We start from the raw sequence: 23,317 nt of genomic DNA, 5'->3' as shown, positions 1-23,317 counted from the left end.
GTCAGTTTGGAATGGCATTTAGCTTTAGTTAGCTTTAAACATCTATCTTTGTTGCTATTTGGTCAATGTGGCTTTCTAGGAGATGTTCCTGAAACAGTGCTCTAACAGTGATGGGTCACTGGGATGCAATATATAACCATTCCTAGACGAGAATGGAGACAGGGTGCAAAGTGCCCTTTTATCCATAACCCCTCTTGGGTTGCTTCTCCTAAAGAAATCATGTTATCTGAAAAGGTCAGTGCAAAGAAACCTGTTGGGAAATTCACCAGTGTGAAAATACTATAACAACATTACAACACATAACAACAGCAAAGCCTTCACGATAGAGCAAACTGGAGGCAAAAGCTATCCCATCGCTCTGTACTGTTGCATAATTAGTTAGGATAGAAAGTAGTCTCACACATCATATATTGAAAAAAAAAAAAAAAAACTTGACTTATTTTGTGTTTCTTATGTACAGTATATAACATAACAGCATTGGCACTCCCTATTCCCAAACACCTTCTGGAAAATTGCTGCAGTTATAACACATGACATGCACACCCATCCGTGACTGATTTTGGTTTAGTGCTTCATAAATGGCAACATTTATGGCACAAATGCAAAATTATGCATCCTTAACTATAGACGTATCAAAACTGGCGAGTCTAAGCCAAAGAGCCACTGTGCCCCCTGGATTACAGTAGAATGGGCTGCTTTATATTGTGCCAGAATACACTTCATACAGTTTCAGGGCAACAAACACAGAATATTTGTCTTTTTTAAGGAGCACTTCTGTACCTGTTAATTTGCAACCTAGTATTTTCCTACTCTTCCCTTCTTTCAGGGAAGTTTTGTAGGTTTTGTAAGTTTTTGTAGGTGCTGCCACATTGATAACTGGGTGCTTTCTTTAAGAAAACACTAGTTTTGTCCTCAAGTGGTTGGCCTTAAAATAGGTTCTGCCTTCACAGGTTTACCAGTATTAGTCTTGAACCCCCTTTCATCTTGTTTATGAAAAGAGCCATCTAAATATTGACACCTGGACATTTGAGTAGATTCATTTTAAGCTTCGGATATCCATTGTTCAAGTTCTTTTTATTCCTTAATGATCCAAAGTTCATCCAGGGCATCAGTTTATTAGATTTTCACCACTGCAGTCTCAAAGGGCCTTAATAAACGTAAAGGGTGTAGTATTCGTGCATGTTTGCCCTTTTGTCAACATGACATGACTAATTGTTGTGGGAGTGAGCCCTAAGGGCAGTGGCACCATGGTAGGATTACTTGCCCGCAATAAATCTTCGTTGTCTAAATGCCACCCCATCGGCAAGAATGTAAATCACCGGTGGGATAGCATACGCGTCACTTTGGTTTCCTGAAGTCGCCTGAAGTTGCCTCTCAAGAAAACCGAAGAGACGCATATGCCATCCCAGCAGCGATTTACATTCTTGCTGGTCTGATGGCATGTAAAGGAGATTAGTCATCCGCAATAGCGAAGATTTATCGCAAGCGACTAATTTCCACGTGTGTCACTGCCTTAGGGCTCTGGAACACGGGGAGATTAGTTGCCCACGACAAATCTCCCTGTTCGCGGGCGACTAATCTCCCCAAAATGCCATCCCACCGGCGTATAAAATGTAAATCGCCAGTGGGATGGCATACGTGGCGCCGCGATTTCCCTGAAATAGCAGAAGTTTCCTCTTTCCTGTCGTAGCTACTAAAATAGACAATGCTGATCATTAACTGATAATTGTCTCTACGTGTGTTTTATCAGAGGCTATTCTCGGTATTGTCTGGTATTGGTGGTACTGTTCCTGTTTAAGAGGCAAATTTGGACGTATATGGAACTCTGAAATTTGATCTGAAGTAGAAAACATTGCCTCTCTGAGGATAAGGCAGAACTATAAAGGTTGTGGACAGTATCCCTTTAAATCTCTAAATGGAATAAAATAGGATATGTAGATGGGTTGCTAAATGACAGTATCTCTCAAATCTGAATTGAATATGTTGTGAAGATAGTGGCATTATGCCTGTGATCATATTAGTAAGACGCAACCTTTGGAATTTTTTAAACAGATAGTGGCAAAAAGCCAAACCAAGGAATCACGCAGCATTTAATAGCATTTGATTGATGTTGGCCACAGTAATGAACAAGAAAATGTCACTACACTAATAATGATAATGTAGCTCCCAAACATGCTTTCTATTAAATGTAAAGCCTTCACTGCTACTGGGGTGGGGGAGACAGCTGGTGCAGGCCAGATCTATCTATCTATCTATCTTTAATCAGCTATCCATCTATTTATCTATCATCTATCTATCTATCTATCTATCTATCTATCTTTAATCAGCTATCTATCTATCTATCTATCTATCTATCTATCTATTAATCAATCTCTAATCATCTATCAACCAATCTATCTCTAATCATCTATCTATCTATTGATCAATGTGTAAAACACACACACTGTTAGTAAGGATAGGGACATATAGGTATAAAGATATAACATTTTGCATAATAAAAAAAACATTAAAAGCTACTTTCTAAAATACATTTAATTACAAAATTATCTGATTTTAAAGTTCTGTAGATGTAATTGCTATTGAGGGCAGTATCTGTTTGTCAGATTGAGATACAGGGGCAGATTTATCAAAGTGTGAGATTAGCACTTACTACAGAAAAACTCACCTACTTTTTATACATTCCTATGGGATTTTTTAATAATTATAAAATGGTGAATCCTTCGTTTCACCCATTGATAAATACACTTTTCTAAATCCTATAGGAATGAATAGAAAGTGGGTGAGTTTTTCTGTAGTGCAAATGCTGTTATGGGGAAGGGAAGCCCACTTGATATTGAAAGCATGTAATAGTGGCCTGTTACCCAAACTCTTCTAGTGGAAGGGATTTGTTTGTGTAAGCATGAATCGGATGATTTTTAGGCTCTGTAGCTCCCACTATAGTATCTTCTGTATATTTTGCTAACGGCACAATTACACACAGCCAATCAGCTCCTGCAATGTGTACATTCTAGCATGTCCCTAAGGGTGCTGGGAGTTAGCACTTACATGTTTATCCAGAGTGTTGGTAATTCCCTTGGCATTATGGCCAGATGCTCCCTTTCTTTTGTCACAAGAGGGAAAACTGCTAAGAGTAGAAGAGGATTGCAAGCTTAGACAACTGAAATAATGTTAACAAATTCTCTGCAAAACATTTAAGAGTACCATTCAGATAGAAATGCTGAATAAGCCGACTATTTGTAATTGGCTCAATTTAGTGTTGGTTGTATTTTATGAGAACAATCTATAAAAGGGTTCTCCAACATAATTTTATTTTGGCCTACTTTTTGTTGATAATTTAGATCCAGCCCTCTGAATAGCAATAGTGGTGCAAGTAATTCTTTATGGTTATTATCAAATAGTGTTTATCATTATCAAGTAGCAACTTCCTTTTAATATATAACATGCATTATGGAAACAGTAGTATTTCAGCAGTGACATAAAGTTTATTGGATTAACAGAAAATATGCAATATGCATCATAACTAAATTAGTGGTAACAAAATTGGTGCATAAGTTTGGGCACCCCAAGAGAGATATTACATCAGTACTTGAGCCTCCTTTTGCAAATGTAAAAGCCTATAGCCTTTGATGAGTGTCTGGATTCTGGATGGCGATATCGTGGACCATTCGTCCATACCATATCTCTCCAGTTCAGTTAAATTTGATGGCTGCCGAGCATGGACAGCCTGCTTTAAACCATCCCATAGATTTTTGATGATATTCACATTGTGGGACTGTGACGGCCATTCCATAATATTGTACTTCTCCCTCTGCATAAATGCCTTTGTAGATTTCCAACTCTGTTTAGGGTCATTGTCTTGTTGGAATATCCAAACCCTGCGTAACTTCAACTTTATGACTGATGTGTTGGATATTGGGTTGAATTAATCTGACCCTCGACTTTATCAAGGGCCCCAGGCCCTGAACTAGTCACACAGCCCCACAGCATGATGGAACCTCCACCAAATTTGACATTAGGTAGCAGGTGTTTTTCTTGGAATGCAGTGTTCTTCTACCGCCATTTTGTCTCATCAGTACAAAGCACTATGTTCCAAAATGACTGTGGCTTGTCTAAATGAGCTTTTGCATACAACAAGCGACTCTGTGGCGTGAATGCAGAAAGGGGCTCTTTCTCATCCCCCTGCCATACAGATGTTCTTTGTGCAAATTGCACTGAATTGTAGAACGATGCACAGATACACCATCTGCAGCAAGATGTTCTTGCAGGTCTTTGGAGGTGATCTTTGGGTTGTCTGTAAGCATTCTCACAATTTGATTTCATTTCACACAACTAAAATACTGCTTCAGTAAAAGTCTTTGTTCAGAAAACACCCCAGTACTCGGATGTTCCTGGGAAATGAAAGATATACCACTTTTATTTTTTTTTGCTGAAAGTGGAGTAAATTATTATGCAGGCTGAGAGGGGTTCCCAAACTTTTTCATATGACTGTATATAGAGTTGTAATGCAGTGCTTTATAAAAAAAAAAAAAAGCTCAGTCCTACCCAACCACATTGAAAATATCAGGAAATAACTAATAACATAGGTTTCAAGCTTGTTGCAACATACACTTGTTTTTATTATTTTGTATTACTATTTGTATTATTATTAAGCATTTAAAAAGCACCAACAGATTCCATTGGGCAGTACAATACAATGCTGTAAAATACGCAACATACTGTACAGTTGAATGCAAGTTTGGCCATCACTTGACCAATTACATATTTATTTAACTTTTCAAGTGAAAATTATACAACTGAAGGAATCAGTGTGTTAAAACAACATTTGCAAATGGGAAGGTGCAGTTACATTTTATTTTGCATGTGCAAAAGTTTGTCCAGTGAAAAACACTACATATTAGCAAATTGTGAACACAAATGTGACGGCAAAAGAAGCTAATACGGCTCCTACAACAAAACAACAATCCTGACCATGCCTCTTACAGTATACTATATAACCCATTATGAGCTTAAATATAGCTGTTCATAAGAGGCACATACCCCATTGCTATAAGAACTTCTGGCCATTTGAGTAAGTTTACAGAGCCACTTGATTGATGAGAGGGTGGACCTGACGGCCAATTTAACCAATATCATCTCTGTTGTGGTCCAGTGTGAGACCTGCTGTTTTGTTCATTGTTTCTTACATAGCCTGAAGTTATAATTGTCCCAAATGTCTGACTGGAACCTGCTCCCTTCCGATAGTCAGATAATTTCTGTCCCTCTATTGATAAAGACCCCCAGAATCCCTAATGAGAAATTAGTGCTGAGATTTGGAGGTGCTGATTTTTGTCTGTATTCACTGTTTGTCCGTGAACTCATGGATGAAGAACCAATTGCCACAGCTTTTGCTTATAGTGCATAGTTTATAGAAATCCTAAAAAGCCAGCCACTCCTTAAGGTGGCCATACACACGCCGATATTATTGTATGAAACAAGGTTTTGTTCAATATTCAGTGCATGTGTGGTGGATTGGCGAGATGACCGATATTCAAGGCTTTTGCTATATCGGTCGCCTCATCTATCGAGTGTTACAGAATTTTTTTATCGATTGCTGTTAAAGACGCCTGAGCAAAGGTGATGAGTGTCTAGGGCTGAATCGTCAGATAGAGGTAGAATTCCTACAGTTTCTATTTCCATGTCTGACAATTCAGCTTTGAACGTTAATGGAGGGAACAAGTGATCTTTCTGCCTTCAAGAGATCTCAAAAAACACATTTATTTAGAGAAGCTTACCCTAATCTAGTTTAGCAATACTCTGTGCCACACCTCTCACAACTCTGGTCATGCCCATTCCCACACCTTGTGTCTCAACCCTTTCTCCTTATAGATTGTAAGCTCTTTTGGGCAGTGCCGTCTTCACCTCTTGTATCGGTTATTGATTGCTTTATATGTTACTCTGTATGTCCAATGTATGAAACCCACTTATTGTACAGCGCTGCGGAATATGTTGGCGCTTTATAAATAAATGTTGATAATAAAAATAAATAAATCTTTACTGGGACCAGTGGTTAAAGGATAGATCGTAATTGTAATGTAAGCGTGCCACCACACACTTCATCTGAGCAGAGCCAAGAAGAACGTATCCATATAATAGGCCTGCACATTTGGGCTACTTAATCTGATTAATCAGCGTGAAATGTTTGTTGCTCCAAGGAGCAGCCAATTGCCTTGCCACTGCCCAAGCAGAGCTTATGAAGCACCACCTATGAAGCTTTGCATTTTTTAATTCTAGAAGTGAGAAAGGAATAACATAACAAGGAGGCTGAATCCTTTTTCCTACTGCTGCTGCTTCTGTTTCTGTTTTAGTGCCTCTTTAAAGCTGAGACGCTTGGCTTGTGCTCAGACAAGGCTGTGACTAAATGCTGATTTAGAGAACTGCAGCACTCTGCGGAGAGAAGAGAATACTGCAGCTCTGGCTTTATGTGACCACAAGCCTGTGCCTTGGCATCTTCATTCAATAACACCTGGAGAAGAACAAAACAGGCTTTTTATATAATATATATACACACACACACACACACACACACACACACACACACACACACACACACACACACACACACACACACACACACACACACACACACACACACACACACACACACACACACACACACACACACACACACACACACACACACACACACACACACACACACACACACACACACACACACACACACACACGCAATTTTCCTATACAGATGATTGACTAGTATCACAAGCTAATCTGTTTGCTGAATATTTGTTCTTTTATTCTGAGTGGGGGTCAAGAGGGGCAGAACCCTATTTGTAGGCTTCTACAGGTATGGAATCCATTATCCGGAAACCCTTTATCAATAAAGCTCTTAATTATGGGAAGGCCATCTCCCATAGACTGTAGCTGCTATTAGTAGCTCTGTGTGTCTTCACCCTCAAGGAAATGCATACAGCAGTAAGCCGCTTATTAGGAAAGGCATGCACTGTTTGTTTTACTGAAGTGTCCTATGAGAGTTTTACACTTTGTCTGATTTTTAAGGGGGTGCAGTACTGTGTTGCTCAACCACAGGGTTCCAAAATGCTGGCATTTACAAAAGAATTGCTGTCTGTTGCTCCATTCCAAATATCCGTGGTTTCGGCTGGACAACTGGAAAATAATCTCTTGACAGGAATAAACAGCGAGATACAGGCCTTCTGTTAGGGTATAAAATATTTACCATATAAATATAATTCTTTATTGATCATTTACTGTTGGCCATTGCACATGCACTAAAGCTGGCCATACACGCACCGATAATATTGTATGAAAACTCGTTTCGTACGATATTCGGTGCGTGTATGGCAAGTCGCCAAGTTGACCGATATCGCAGGAGGCTGCTGATATTGGTTGACTCGCCGATCGGCCTGGTTAAAAGATTTTGATCGGGTGCCATAGAAGGCCTGCTGTCAGGGCAGAAGGAGGTAGAAATTATTGTTTCTACCTCCTTATCTTCCGTTTCAGCCCTGAACGTTAGTGGCAGATTTAACTAAATCAGTCCTGAGACAAGTGGTTAATTGTTTAGTGGACGCCTGTGGGGATACATTAAATTGGGGAACATTAATTTACCAGCTAAGTGCCACATAATATCCGCAACTCGCTGTGCAATTATCCCACGCTTTCATATAGTGCTGGGCGGTATACCGGTTTAACCGGTATATCATTTTTAAAAAAAAAAAAAAAACGGTATGAGTTTTAAACATACCGCTATACCGGTATGCGCGCCTCCTGCTGTTTTTCTCCAATCACATCCGGGTTGCGCCCGTGCGCATGTGATGTCGGCGCGCATGTGACGTCGGCGTGCATGTGACGTCGGCGCGCATGTGACGTCGCTAGGACGCATCGCTGGAGCTGGAGGAACCACAAGTTGGGTAAGTTCTGCTGGGGGGTTGTGGCTGGGGGGGTTGGGGTTGTGGCTGGGGTTGGGGTGGCTGGGGTTGGGGGGGCTGGCTGGGGGGGTTGTGGCTGGGGTTGGGGGGGCTGGCTGGGGGGTTGTGGCTGGGGTTGGGGGGGCTGGCTGGGGGGGTTGTGGCTGGGGTTGGGGGGGGCTGGGGTTGTTGGGGTTGTTGTTGGGGGGGTTGTGGTTGGGGTGGCTGGGGGGGTTGTGGCTGGGGGGGTTGGGGTGGCTGGGGTTGGGGGGGGCTGGCTGGGGGGGTTGTGGCTGGGGTTGGGGGGGGCTGGGGTTGGGGTGGCTGGGGTTGGGGGGCTGGCTGGGGGGGTTGTGGCTGGGGTTGGGGGGGTTGTGGCTGGGGTTGGGGGGGCTGGGGTTGGTGTTGTTGGGGGGGGGGGGGCTGGGGTTGTTGGGGGGGGGGGCTGGGGTTGTTGGGGTTGTTGTTGGGGGGGGCCACCAATATTATTTATTTTTTATTTATATACCGTCAAATACCGTGATACCGATATAATTTTGAAAAATACCGTGATATAAATTTTTGGTCATACCGCCTAGCTCTACTTTCATATGTGTATTTTCTCTTCAATGCTGTGATTGCATCTTTTATTTTTATGGACATATTTATCAAAGACCACCCACAAAAAACGTCTATACCAATGAATCAGACCATCAGATAATTTCCATTTCTATCCTGATATTTTGGCTAATGTGGTGTCATACTTAAGGTTTTCTTCCTCTGCCAGTTATTATTGCAGGTATGGGATCTGTTATCTGTAAACCTGTTATCCAGAAAGCTCTTAATTACAGGAAGGTCCATCTCCCATAGACTCCATTTTCATCAAATAATTCAGGATTTTAAAAGTGATTTACTTTTTCTCTGTAATAATAAAACAGTACCTTGTACTTGATCCCAACTAAGATATAATTAATCCTTATTGGATGCAAAACAATCCCATTGGGTTTAATTAATGTTTTAATGATTTTTTAGTAGACTTAAGATATGGAGATCCAAATTACGTAAAGACCCCTTATCCGGAATACCCTTGGTCCCGAGCATTCTGGATAACAAGTCCTATACCTGTACTATAGTGTATAATTAAACAATACCTTGTACTTGATCCCAACTAAGATATAGTTGAAGGGGTCCTGTCACCCTAAGAGGCATTTGTCAAGTAAAATAAACTTCACTTACACTATATAAATTAAATTTCGTTACCTTTAGTCTTGGAATTCACAATCAAAGCAAGCAGGCAGGCAGGCAGGCACCATTTTGTGGACACTGTTATATGTTTTGTATCACCCCCAAATCTTGTTTATGTGCCAGACCTGATGCCCATGCACTGGCAACACAATTCGGATGATGAGCAGGGAGGACATAGAGGCGGGGCAGGCAATATATGATTGACAGCTGGTATCCCTTACCTGTATTATTTATATAGCACCTAATAGAAGCTAATCTCCAGTGCTTTACACAAATTCTACATCATTGCACTGCTGTTCATGGCAGATGAGTGGCCTTTCATGGCTCAGACCTGGGCTGTATTTAGGTTTGGTGCTGCCTTTGGCATGGGACTTTAGCCAGCCCACTCCCTTCCCTCGGGTAACAGTGCATGCAACGATTGCACAAGAACAAAGTACCTCCTCCTCAACTCCATCACAAAACTTAGCTGCAAGTATCTAGTGATGGGCAGGGTTTTTTTCTGTAAACTTTATTTACCTATAAGTAAATCAGCACCTAAAGACCAGTGCCCATAAAGCTGTGATGTCACTGACCCGCCTAGTGATGTCACACCCCATCTCCCTGCCTGGAGTTCCCGGGAAGGAGAGGTGGCAACCCTAGCCCAGGCCTTATGACATTTGTGATAGTAGTTTCTTGTTACCATGTGCAGAAAGTTAGCTGGTAAGTAAAGATTCCCTGGGTTAAAATCAAACTAAAATCAAAATTCAACTTATGTTTTTGCTCATGTTGTTTCCCTTTGGGTTTGTAGTATTGGCAGGGATGTTTGTTTCTATCAGTGTTCCCTTGGCACTGCCATAGGATTTTATTCTTGGATTCTGTATTGGCTGGGGCAGCTTAACTGTGGGTAAAGGTACCTGAAAACACCTCTAAATATAATGTGACTGTCCTATAGACCCCATTGCCGAGAGGGTTACAGGAAAACTATACCCCCAGTATGAATACTTAACCAACAGAAAGTTTATATCATATTAAGTGGTCTGTTAAAAAATCTTGCCAAACTGGAATATATGTTAGTAAAAATTGACATCACTTCCCTTGTGCTGCCATTTTGTTATGGGCTGTGTGCTCCCTCAGAGATCACCTGACAGGAAATTATTCAGCTCTAACTGTAACAGGAACAAGTGCAAAAGACAGAACTGTGCATTAATTGGCCGATGTGACCTGACCTGTATGTGTGCCCATGGTTTGTTTGTGTGCGCTGTGAATTGTATGATCCCAGAGGGGCGAATCTTGGGCGGGGGCACCCTTCATTGTTTGATGTTATAGTGTGTCCACTTATAAAGATACTCTTTGCATTTAAATGACCCTTGTGATTTAATTTTTTTTGTTGTTGTCACAATAGCTGGTGTTCATTTGTGGCATGTTGTGTTCCAAAATTACCTAATAACCATATAAATAAGTACCGGTTGTGTCCTGCAGGATCCTCTACCATCTGCTGGGCAAAAAAGCAAGCAGGAGACCTCTCCTTTTCCCCAGAGCGCACAGTTTAGCTCTGCAGAGCCTCCTGGCCTATAATTGGAAGCTTATTTTGCAGCACATCAGTGGAGTGTGAACATCAGGACAAACCCGGTGGAGAAGGGATTGCTCAATCCATTGTGCCCAAGATACATTGCAAAGAGGTATTGGCACTGGGTCATCCATTGATTGTCTCAGAGGATAAGATGTCAGTGCTGAGTGTTATTTACAGTCTGCTGCAGCATTACGGTGCGCTGATCCGCAACATGTTTAAAGGCATTTAGGAAATTGTTTAATGATTTCTGTCCAGAATGGGCTTTGGCTGCGATACAGGCCTAACTGTGTGTTGTCACCCAGCGGAGTTTGTGATCAGAATGGCTTATACAGAGACACAGGGTCCATGTGTAGCATCATGAGATAAATGCTGAACTTTGAGCCAGGATCCACATCTGAGCCATGATGTATTTTGCTCCTGCAGGAAAATTTTATACTTTCTGTCTATGGAGACATATGTAGAAACTAAATCTGCATCAAAATGACTTTGCCAGTTATACATTCACCTACAGAGCCAACAATTAGGATATGAAATGATTTCCCTCTTCCTGCCAACAAAGAGTTACCAGGCAGGGAATGAATAGAGTGTCCTTTATCCTAATTTTAGGGATAACAACCTGAGTTTGGAGTAGGGGAAACATTGAGAATATATCTTCTAGACCGAAATAACCACAAATATTATGCACTTCAGGTTCAGTGGCAGAACTTCTAGGGCAAGGGGTGCCAGTGGAAGTGAGCAACAATAGACTATAATAGCATTGCAAGGCTTTGTTGTTGCGCATGTTGATATGTCAGAAATGACATATATATACACTGGGGGATCACATGTCACAATGGTACGAGTGAGCCTTATGGGTGTGTGTTTAAAATGCAGATGTCATATTAATAAGAATGCATGATCCCTAATGTAGTGCTTTAGGGATTTGAGTGCATAGAGGGAGTGTAACTGTACAACTGATAGGGACCTGGCATTGTGGGAGTTCAGGGCAAATGTAAAATGTATGGTACTTTGCAGCCCACAGAAGACATGATCAGATGTTATTAGAAACGAGCTAAAGCTCTGGTGGCACCACATTATGTAGAAATAACAACTGATATGATCTATAAGGCTAAAGGAGGCACTGAATTTAATTCCATGTATTTGGTTATACTAACTTGACTTTAACATGCATAAAAATCTTCTCCGTGTTTTTATGTTGTGTGCACCAGAAACTCCAGACTTGTTCCCTGATGCCACCTTGTGGCGGCTCAGATTATTTCACCGATAACTTTCTATTTTTTGGACGAAAACTAGCATCACTATTTCAGTACTTATGTTTCCTAATCATCAGAACGTACTGGAGCTGGTAGTTGGCAAAATGCATATTTCAGTGTATTGTCTCCAGCGGATATGCTCATAGGTCCAGGTTCTAGTGGGCTCCAGCCTATTAACATATATGTGTACAGTAATATACAATGAACAATATCCGATACAAGAGGTAAATCTAAAAGACTAGAAAGAATCCCAACAGCCCATCCTAGTGCCCATCTAATTGCTGTGAGAGTGGGCCATGGGTTACAGGTTCTCTGGGAGGTCCAAGGACACCCAGTTTGACGCATTTCCTTTAGCAATACAGCTTTGCAGCAGCGGCATTTATATATATATATATATATATTATATATATACACACACATATATATTCATTTGTGCTTCACTGGACACCTGAATTTATTTTGATGCTATGCAATATTCCCATCTGAACTCTTACTGCCAACAGAGGTGTGAACATAAGGCTAGGGCACACAGAACTTTGGGTACAGCTTCCATCTATGTGTGGGTAAGCGGAGCAGAGATCCACTCCGTGTGCCATAGCCCTAATACCCGTATATAACGTAATACCCGTATATAACTCACAAAGCCTGGAAACAAATTTACACGGGGCAACAAAGACACTGAATTTTAGGAAGGCAAATTTTAGCTCCTTAAGGGCAGCGCTTCAGGGCATAGATTGGGGCATTATGTTTTCTGATAAAAACACAGAGCAGAAATGGTTGTCATTTAAAATGATATTAAATCATTACTGTTCTGAATTCATTCCATTAATAAGAAAAAGTAGAAGTGTTAAGAATCACCCTATGTGGCTTAACTCTGAGGTAAAGAAGTTAATAGGGAAAAAAAGGAAAGCTTTTAAGAAACATTCTCTACTTGGAGTAAGGTCCTCCGTGGGGTCCCTCAGGGTTCTGTACTGGGTCCACTTTTGTTTAACTTGTTCATAAATGACTTAGGGGAGGGTATTATGAGTAATGTATCAGTGTTTGCAGATGACACAAAACTCTGCAGACCAGTCAATTCTATCCAGGATGTGACATTCCTGCAGCAGGATCTTGACCAACTGGCAATCTGGGCAGCTAAGTGGCAGATGAGATTTAATGTGGATAAATGTAAGGTCATGCACCTGGGATGTAAAAATATGCAAGCCCCGTATACCCTTAATGGGACTGCACTAGGCAAATCCATAATGGAGAAGGACCTTGGAGTCCTTGTAGATAATAAACTTGGCTGTAGCAAGCAATGCCAGGCAGCAGCTGCAAGGGCAAACAAGGTTTTGAGCTGTATTAAAAGGGGTATAGATTCACGGGAGGAGGGGGTTATTCTTCCCCTTTACAGAGCACTGGTAAGGCCCCATCTAGAATATGCTGTTCAGTTTTGGTCTCCAGTGCTCAAACGGGACATTACTGAGTTAGAGAGGGTCCAGAGAAGGGCAACTAAGCTGGTAAAGGGTATGGAAAGTCTCAGTTATGAAGAAAGACTGGCCAAGTTGGGTCTGTTTACACTGGAGAAGAGGCGCTTAAGAGGTGACATGATATCTATGTATAAATATATAAAGGGATCATATAATAACCTCTCTAATGTTTTATTTACCAGTAGGTCCATCCAATGGACACGAGGGCACCCACTTCGTTTAGAAGAAGGGAGGTTCCATTTAAATATTCGGAAAGGATTTTTTACAGTGAGAGCTGTGAAGTTCTGGAATTCCCTCCCCGAATCAGTCGTGCTGGCTGATACATTATATAGCTTTAAGAAGGGGCTGGATGGATTCTTAGCAAGTGAGGGAATACAGGGTTATGGGAGATAGCTTTTAATACAAGTTGATCCAGGGACTGGTCCCATTGCCATCTTTGAGTCAGGAAGGAATTTTTTCCCCTCTGCGGCAAATTAGAGAGGCTTCAGATGGGTTTTTGCCTTCCTCTGGATCAACTAGTAGTTAGGCAGGTTATATATAGGCATTATGGTTGAACTTGATGGACATATGTCTTTTTTCAACCCAACTTACTATGTTACTATGTAAATGATTCTATATGGAATGTTGAGGGTACATTAAATAGGCTTCTTTGAACAAGTGGGGGGGAGTGCATAGAGCGATGGGGAGAGTCTGATAGCTGGTGGTTGGGTAGTTCCAGAGACTCGAGAGAAGACTTGCAGTCGGGATTAGGATGAAGTGATGAGAAATAACAAGAAGAAATTTAAGATAAAGGAAGAGGTTTGATTGTTAAGGGCCTCAAATATGAGTGCTATGCCTTAGAATGAAAAGTACAGCTATCGCACCTGTTATCCAGAATGCTTGGACCTGGGGTTTTCCAGAATAATGATCTTTACATAATTTGGATCTCCATACATTAAGGGCCATTATTTATCAAAATGTGACCTTAGAGCTTGCCATAGAAAAATACACCCATTCCCATGGGATTTTTAAAAGTGTATTTATCAAATGGTGAATGCTAACTTTTACCCATTGATAAATACGCTTCTAAAAATCCCATAGGAATGAATTGAAAGTGGGTGAATTTTTTTGTTGTAAACTCTAATCTCACATTTTAATAAATCTGCTCCTATGTGTACTGAAAATCATTTCAACATTAAATAAACCAAATATATTGTTTTGTGACCAATATGGATTCATGGGGACAGTTGGCTTTTTATTATTATAGTGAAAAAGGAAATTTTTAAAAAAAATTTGAATTATCTGATTACAATGGTGTCTATGGGACTTAATAATGGGTTTCTGGATAATGTGTCCCATACCTGTATAATGGATTCCAACCCAATTTGTGAGTCTTGAAACTGCCTTGGGTCCCCTGGGCAAAAGGGTAAGTAGCAGTGGGTGCTAATATTTAGCAGAAGGTAATCCCATCTATACCATCCTTTCCTTCAGTTATGGGATTGACCTATAGCCTATGGTGAAGCAGGGCATGTCCTGGGCACCAGTGGCTATGGCCATTCTGTGTTACAGTTTCTTCTACCTTTATAATATTTACATGTTATATTCTTTACAAATGTGGGTGCCGTTAGCTGAAGGTACAGGCCAGCAAAGGCCAGCTCTTCAGTTAATGAAATGCTATTGATTAGTATTGTATGAGAAATTACTTATTCAATATGTATTTTTCCTGCCAGGAATCAATGGACAATGAATGATGAGGATTTTTCTGTCAGTTGTGAATTATGTACGGTGTGTGCATTTTCTCTTGTGTTCACTGCCTGTAGCTGGCCCATGGGGTGCTGTGATACCACTGAGGGGTGCTGAATGTGTCCCAGGGGCTCACCCAAATGGCACCAGTGGCCTGTTGATATATTTCTGTTTGTTTACGGAGAGAAGCAAAGTTCCCACAAGTAAAGATACACAGGTTGGTTTGGGTATGTGGCCCAATCAGTGACCTGCAGTGCATTGGCCATAATGTGATGTGCATTGGGCAAGGTGGTTTGAAAGAAAAGTTCTTCTCAGAAAAGAAAACATGGTGCCTTACAAGAAGGGGACGGTTCTGTTCTAATGCCTTGTTGCTAAGGCTGATTTGTAATAAAACTAAGGAATCTAATCACATTCCAAATGCAATCAGTATATTGTCATAGCGTTACTATAGCAACAAGTACAGCAGTAGTCTGCCCTTTGAGTAATTACTGCAGTTCAGTAGTTTCGGGGGGGGGGGGGGGGGGGGGGTGAATTCCCAGAAGCCGGCATGTATAAAGCAAAAGGAACATTTGGGGTATTAAGATTCCATATAACATGCATATACATTTACCTACTATGTATGTTACTTTTCCCCTGCACCTTGGGCACCTACTACAGTTTCTATCTCTGCTCTCTGCCTTTGCTTCATTGCTCCTACTGCTGTGCTGTATTACTATTATGTTAGTAAGTCTGCTCCCAGGCTCACGTCCCTCGTCCCTCTGCCCCCCTGAGTTATATGTGTGTGTGCATGGGAACGTTTGTGCTATTGTGTCTGTGCTATAAGGCAACACTGCCTGGCATTTATACCTAATGCCTCTAATAGGGAGCAACCATAAGAGACGGCAATAGATTTTTCCGTAAGTGGAGTGGGCTGGTGTGGGATGGAGCGCAAGGCTAAGCAATGTACTGTCTATGTATATATTTCTTTCTTCGTTGCTTAAAGCAGTATTTGTCAAATGTTTTCAGTTCAAACCCCTCTTAAAGGTCTAACTCTTGGCTAGCCCCAGAGCCGAAATGACTTGTACAGCAAGCCCCACGGTCGGGGGGACAGGGGGCCTGGAGTGGAGGGGGGCCAGCTGTGGGCTACTTTCGCCTTCTGTAGCCCTTCTCCTGCCTTGGACTTGCACGGAAGGTAGTAAATAAGAGCAAGCAGGTAGCAAACAAGCTAGGTGTGGGAAGGGGGCCTGTTTGCGCCATGCCCCTCTTTGAGACAGAGCCAACAACAGAGACCTTCCTCGCACAACCTTAACTCTCCACGATGAATTGAACGCCCGGTGCTCACTGCTAGAGGGATCGGCATCCTCCCAAAGTCCAGAATTGTCAAGTAATGCAATGGCACTCAGGGCTACAAACGGGACAAGCTCTTAAATTCAAGCTTTATTGCGGTAGTGCAACGTTTCGGGGCAAAATAACCCCTTTATCAAGCATATAAAAGGGGTAAAAGGGGTTATTTTGCCCCGAAATGTTGCACTACCGCAATAAAGCTTGAATTTAAGGGCTTCTCCCGTTTGTAGCCCTGAGTGCCTCTTTGAGACAGATCCATAGTACCTCACTGGCCAGGCCCCCCTCTAGCTCATGAAACAGGCATTGATATATGGGTGTTAGCAGTCATTCAGCTATAGCTCTAAGAATTTTTAGGATAGAAAAGTTTCACTCCAATTCTCCCCCTAACTGACTATCAAGCTGAGCTCTCTGGTGTATCTGGGTGACCAATTGGTCATTCTCCCCATGTTCACTCTAATGGGCCTTCACAGGGAGCCCCCTTTTCACTGCCAAAAGCCCCACAGTTTAGGAACCACTGGCTTAAAGGAAAGGAAAAGGTTAAATCACTGGATGGCACCCCCTGTAATTGTTTTCACCTGCCTGATGCACTGGGCTGGTAAAGAAAACGCACCGGCCCTGGGTACATGTAGGTGGATCCTCTTCCGTCCTCTTTCCTTGCAACGGCTGCGCATGCGCAGTAGAGTAAAAACCGCAATTTAGCAAAAAAGTCAGCCTTTTGGCTCTACTGCACATGTGTGGGCCCCAGGATCGCAGCAAAAGGAGAAGGAAGAGGATCTCTCACCTGCATGTACCCTGGGCTGGTGGGCATTTCTGCTAATAGGGACCAGTCCGGAGCTCCTTTCTCCTATAAACGAACTGAAAGCAATATAAAAGTTTTGCAGTGCATCATGGAAATTTTATTTTTTTTGTAATTTTTAACTTTTCCACAGATTAAAATCTGTAGGAAATAATGGGATTTAAAAAAAAAAAAAAAAAAAAAATGGAAATAGAAATAAATTCTGAAAATCATATATGTAAGGGTTTTTTGTTTTTTTAATTTTCAGGACTGTGGCCCTCACTTTATAGTTATGTCTGGCAGAGAAATGTTTAGAGCAGCCACATAAGTTTCCCATTCATGGGAAGCAGCCGTGGTGGATTTGGGCACACACAGTGTACCCCCAGGCAAAGGATAATGTGACTAAACCACATCACATGTGCAAACATCTGTAAACCCTTGTTTGTTCAATTATTGTAAGATCCCTGCTCATTATAAAATAATATAAAACGCTGTGTAACTAGCACTTTGCACAGTTGGAATCACCTGTTATCACCTGACAGTGTGAACACAATTATTTTGATTTTCTTGTTGGTTTAGGGACCACATCGGCTCATTGATGCTGTCCTTGATCCGACGGCTCCATTGCCCATCGTTTGAATTGGCCCTAGGGCTAAACGTTTGAATTAGCGCGATATTGCCCACCTTAGGTCACCAAACAAGTGGGTTTTGTATGTATGGCCAACTTAAGACTTGCTTTGTGAATCGCATGCTTGGTAAAACGCAAGGTAACTAGAAAGCTATTGGTATAGAGACATTAATATTGTGTGTCCATTCTTTTAGCCACTAGAGGGCATCGCTGAACTAGATTCTGGATTTGTTTAACATGTTCTGAAGAGTGAAATCTTTATTTGGAATGCACCTTTTCTATGGCAGATAGAGTGACTATACTGTTGGGCAGTTTGGCTGATTTTGACTATACTGCTAGACCAGGGGTGTCAAACTCAATCACATAAGGGGGCTGAAATCTAAAACACAGGCTAAGTCGAGGGCCACATTTTTTATTAATTAGTAATACTAAGGGGTATATTTAACACAATGTGTAAAAAGTGAAGTAAGACATTACCGGTGATGTTGCTCATAGCAGCCAATAGATGCTTTGCTACTGTTGAAATCTGATTACTGATTGGATGCCTTGGGCAACATTACTGGTAATGCTTCACTCCACTTTTTACACAGCATGAGAAATATACCCCTTAGTCTTAGTTACTATGTGAGGAAAATGGAAATTGATCAGGCTGGATGGTCACACACACTCACCAAGGGCCACATAAAACAGCCAGGTGGGCCGGATTTGGCCCCCGGGCCTTGTGTTTGACATATATGTGCTAGACTGTCAATGCATGTGGTACCACGGTACCAATGCTTTCTAGTCAATCGGTCCAAACCAAAATATTCCATGTGCTAACATCTATCCATGTAGCTGGATATTAAACTGATAAGAAAGTGAATTGGATCACACCCCCTCTCACTTTTTTTCATTGAACCAATCCATATTAATTGACTAAAATGGATAGCATTCAACCATAATACACAATAGTATCTGTAAGTTATATCCCCATAAATAGTGCTTAGAGATCTGATCAGTTATAATCACTGCATAGTGATGTCTGTTGTGTCACATGATTTACTGAAACTGTTATAAAAATGTGCCATCTGTTGTAAAATATGAGCATATTAGAAGTCCTTTGCTCCTGTAGCTTCTAATAGTACATTATTTCATGTATTTTGTTCTCTACGGCAATCTGTTGAACTTTGTGTTTGGCACCTCTTTTGCCAACAGTTCCTCATACTATTATATGTAATCCTGTTCAAGATATCTGTTTAGTGTTTTTCTACAATCTGCAGATGCCTGACGAAGGGGTACATCTCTGAAACGTTGCTACACTGTGAATAAACACGCAAGGGCTGAGCCTCACTTGCATTACACTTGTTGTGCCAATCATTTTTCTTGGTTCCTGTGAGATTGCTGACCCTCTAGGCCAGTGGTTCTCAACCTTCCTAATGCCGCGACCCTTTAATACAGTTCCTCATGTTGTGGTGACCCCCAACCATAAAATTATGGATAGAGGAGCGGTTTCTCTGTTCCTAAGACCATCGCAAATATTTGTTTTCCAATGGTTTTGGGTGACCCCTGTGAAAGGGGGGGTCGCCAACCGCTGCTCTAGGCTGTGCACCGAGTTTACCACTGGAGGAGGTATGGCTGTGCTGGTGGAACTTTGGCTAACCAATCAAATTCTTGCAGCTGCCTGCCTGCAGCTGGCTGAAAAAAAGCTACCACTGATTGGTTGCTATGGGTTACTGCCTATGGGAACATTTGCCCAGTGTTGATAAATGAGCACCACTGACTGAAACTAATATATGTAACAAAATATAGTGATTAGATATAGGAGTGCAGTGTGTTTTTCACAGAAAAGCTGACTGAACAAAAAAAAAGCTGATCATTGATTGGTTGCTATGCGTTAAGGTGGCAAATAAGATCTGCTGATTTGGTCCAACTTTGCCCAGTGTTTATAAATGAGCCCCATTAGTTTACTTGCATATACCCCTTTTGAGAAGCTAATATTCTACTATATAAAGTTCCATAAAGCACCCCCATGCAATGCCAAGTGGTAAAATTTCACATAAAAGTTATCACTATTACATAGCTAATAATAAAAAACCATTACTAAGAAATACCTAATAGTAGCAATAACTATTTTGTTCTTTCCAAGTAAAATAAAGAACACAGGCAGTTAACTACGACGTAATGAAAGCAGTCGTGTGATTGATGGATTAGCCGTGCCTGTAGAAAAGCTTGAGTGTATGTGTGGCACAAGTCAGTAGAAGGCCCCTATGCAGGATAGAAATGATAACAAAGAGTGCTGAAATATACTTTTCCCTTTTTCATTTTCCAGTATTTCCTGCTGCCTAGGCTGACCCTTTTGGGCTTCTCTGCCCATATATATTTGTACTTGTTATCAGCCCCTCAACCAAAGCGCCAAGACTATCTAAACCCGCAAATACGTGTTCACCCAACATCTAACCCTAACTGACCTTCTGGGAGAATCAAGGAGAGAACAATTGGGTAGTCTCTCCCTAACTGGTCTCCTCTTCAGTAATGATGATTGGGTTATTTAAGCAGAGACTTCCTTAACCAATCTATAAACTTTGGAACAGTGTCATTACAAGTAAGTTCTTTAGAATTTCCTGTTCTGGATAAACTGGTAAATCGTTAATGAGACCTGTGTCTGGGGACCAGTTTGGTTAGGTAATAAAGTTTTAATTAACAGACTGAATAAACTCTGCACTTAAAGGAGTTGTTCACCTTTAAATTAACTTTAAAATTGTTGTGGAGTGTGCTATTCTGAAACAATTTGCAACTGGCTTCATTTATTATTATTTGTGGTTTTTGCATTATTTTCAGCAACTCTCCAGTTTGAAATTTTAGTAGCTATATGGCTTGCTAGGCTCCAAAGTACCCTAGAAACCAGGCAAGTAGTTTGAAAGAGAAACTGGGATATGAATAGCAATGGGTTTGAACAGAAAGTAATAATAGGTGTAACCATAACAATAAAATTGTCACCTCAAAGGGCAATAGTTTTTTGACTGCCTTAAAGTTAACTTAAAGGTGAACCACCCCTTTAAAGGTGCCCTATTGTTAAATAATGTTAAGCTGGCTATACCCAGGCTTCAATGATCCAATTGCACTGGTCTAACCAGCATTCCTTTGCTGTTATAAATAAGAGTGGGATCTTCCATATTGCTTGCCTTGGCTGAAGTTTTCTCAGTAGACATCTTAGTGGTCATAAATATACAATGCTATTGTTTCTTGTTCATCTGTGCAGCCCTCTAAATGGGTTTTATGGACCTGGACTGCCCTGTGGATCTATAGGCTTATTACGTTAATCTAATACAGCCTCCGAACAATAACTTTATTGGGTATTTGGTCCACAGTGTGTTGAAACTTTCACAGCACTGCTTTAGCTTATGACAGATCTGATACAAGCAACGTGGCAACACATATATAAAGAGTTTCCTATGCATTCAATTTGTTACACCCATTTATTGTGCTGCTTTTGTTAAAAAAAATAAAAAAAATAAAAAAAGAAACAATGGCTAACTCCAATGTTGTATTTGGTTTCATAATGGCAGTATGTTTGCAAGTTGCATTTCTGTATAATAAGTCAGTATAACATGGTTGAGATGGAAGGGTGTAGGCAAATCCCAGCAGTTGATTTAGGGGGCAGTAGTGCCTTTCTGTAAGGGCCAGCCTTTGTGTCTGAAGTTAAAACAGCATGTTTCCGTTTTTTCTCCTGTATTCTTAGATATGGCTATGATCTCAGTGGGCACGGTGCCCATCTATAAATAGCCTCTTCGTGACTACCTCCTCTTCTGCCTTTAAAGGGTGGGCTTTGCCCAATGTATTGGGCGCACCATCTGGCTTAGCAGTGAGGGGTAGATCTAGTGTAGAAAATTGGTGTGCAGGCTTCATAAATTTGCCCCTTTTGGGCTAAAACCTCCAGTAGCCCCGTGCATGTGTATTTATTATAACAAACTGTGTGTCTGTGGCATTTATTCCCCTAAACAATATGTAGAATTGTATCTGTTTGCTGTGGAGCAGCAGGGCGAGAATGAGAATGCGGAACCACCTCCTCTGGTCTCACGCTCTCTTGTGTCGGGTTTTCGCAGATTTGGAGGCGAGCGCAGCACTAGCAGTTTATAAATAACTTTGGCACAAAGAAATAGGAATCCGATGCAAGCTCCATCTGCAAAGACAGCAACCAAATAAAAGTAAGCATTAGCGGTACAAAGGATGCACGGAATTGTCCTTAACTTCAACACTTGCACCAGCCTGCAGGGGGTTAACCCCCACACTTTTCACTGTCGGTGTTGGTTACTTCTCGAGGGTGCAGGTTTTGCATAAACAGCCCCATTAGTGCATGGGAATCCAAAGCTGCTCAGCCAGTGGCATGTGAAGCTCTTCTTGTCCTACTTATAAAACTGCCCATTTGAGGGTTTCCCTGAATAGTGCTGTTTGGGGGAAGGGGAAGCCAATGAATGGCTGTACGAGCCTGTGTGTGATATAATAATGCACTGCCGGCTTCCTAATGACCCAGCTCTGATGCTGGCTTCACTAAGGACAATGCAAAGTGGAGCGCAAGCTCGTGAGTCACAACACAGTTTCCCGATGTACAGAAACGGCACTTTTGTTCTGCTTAATGAGGGTGCTGGGTAACTTTCACTCCTGAATAGGGAAAGCAAGTACTGTGCCCCCTATGTGTATGATAATGTCGGCATGACAGGGGTTAGTAGTAGCTTGGGAGCAGCACATGAAGTAACAGCGGCAGCAGCCCCGCCTGTGTAGGCCTGCCCAGCTAGGCAGCATTTCCTGTGTGTGCGCTCAGAAGCCAGTTCAAACATAGCAGGGAAAGTTCAATGAGCACGAGAAGCAGTCGCCTTGTGTAGATCCAATACAGGAAGCCCGGGCAGGGGATGCCTCTGGGAGCAGAGTGCCTCGTTGGGTTAAACCGTGAGCACCCACTAGAGAAAAGATAAAAAAGGTAAGAGGCTGTGAGGAAGTGGGAGAAATTCCCTTACCTCCCCTCCTTTCATCTTGCAAAGAGGTAGAAGTGATATTTCAGCTGCAGCCGGAGCCCAGCCTGTGTTCTACTAAAAAGAGAGCATAGCTCTGCTCGGCTTTGGGAGGAACGGCCTAACCTGGATGATTGGGGAATTCCTGTGTCATGCCCGCAAGCTTGGCACTGCCACGGAAAATGTGCAGCCCACAAGCATGACATGTACTGTGCCCGTCTGCCTGATTGGTGTGGTCGAAATAGGAGCAGCGGGGCTTCATGGAGAGCAAATTGCTGCCAGCTGGACCAGGGATGGAGGAAGAAGATGAGGCTATTAGCTTTCTGGACAGTGTCCTGGAAGATGAGGATGCTTCTAACTCGGATGATGTGGAATGCCAGTCTCCAACGAGCCCTAATGAGAACTCTACTTTCCCAGCAGACCCTAAGGTACAGTAGGCAGCTATAAACTGTAGGACAGGTACACAT

At 41.8% G+C, this 23,317-nt stretch overlaps 1 protein-coding gene across 5 annotated transcripts in view; it reads left to right on the top strand.

The window, feature by feature from the left end:
* abr (ABR, RhoGEF and GTPase activating protein) overlaps positions 1-23,317 on the top strand; it is a 215,730-nt gene that overhangs the window by 87,326 nt on the left and 105,087 nt on the right. The window contains exon 1 of one of the 5 annotated variants that reach the window (XM_012957249.1): positions 22,105-23,278. The exons of the other annotated variants lie outside the window; for them this stretch is intronic. Within the exon in view, the coding sequence (XP_012812703.1) occupies positions 23,111-23,278 (168 nt within the window). The 5' untranslated portion in view covers positions 22,105-23,110. Of the gene's footprint in view, positions 1-22,104; positions 23,279-23,317 lie in introns of those variants that run through there. 5 annotated transcript variants of the gene reach the window in all.

This window comes from Xenopus tropicalis, chromosome 2 (assembly GCF_000004195.4).
Source record: "Xenopus tropicalis strain Nigerian chromosome 2, UCB_Xtro_10.0, whole genome shotgun sequence".
NCBI classification, from domain to species: Eukaryota; Metazoa; Chordata; class Amphibia; order Anura; family Pipidae; genus Xenopus; species Xenopus tropicalis.
Note: the sequence above shows the minus strand (reverse complement) of the source record. Positions and strands in the feature narration are given on the sequence as shown.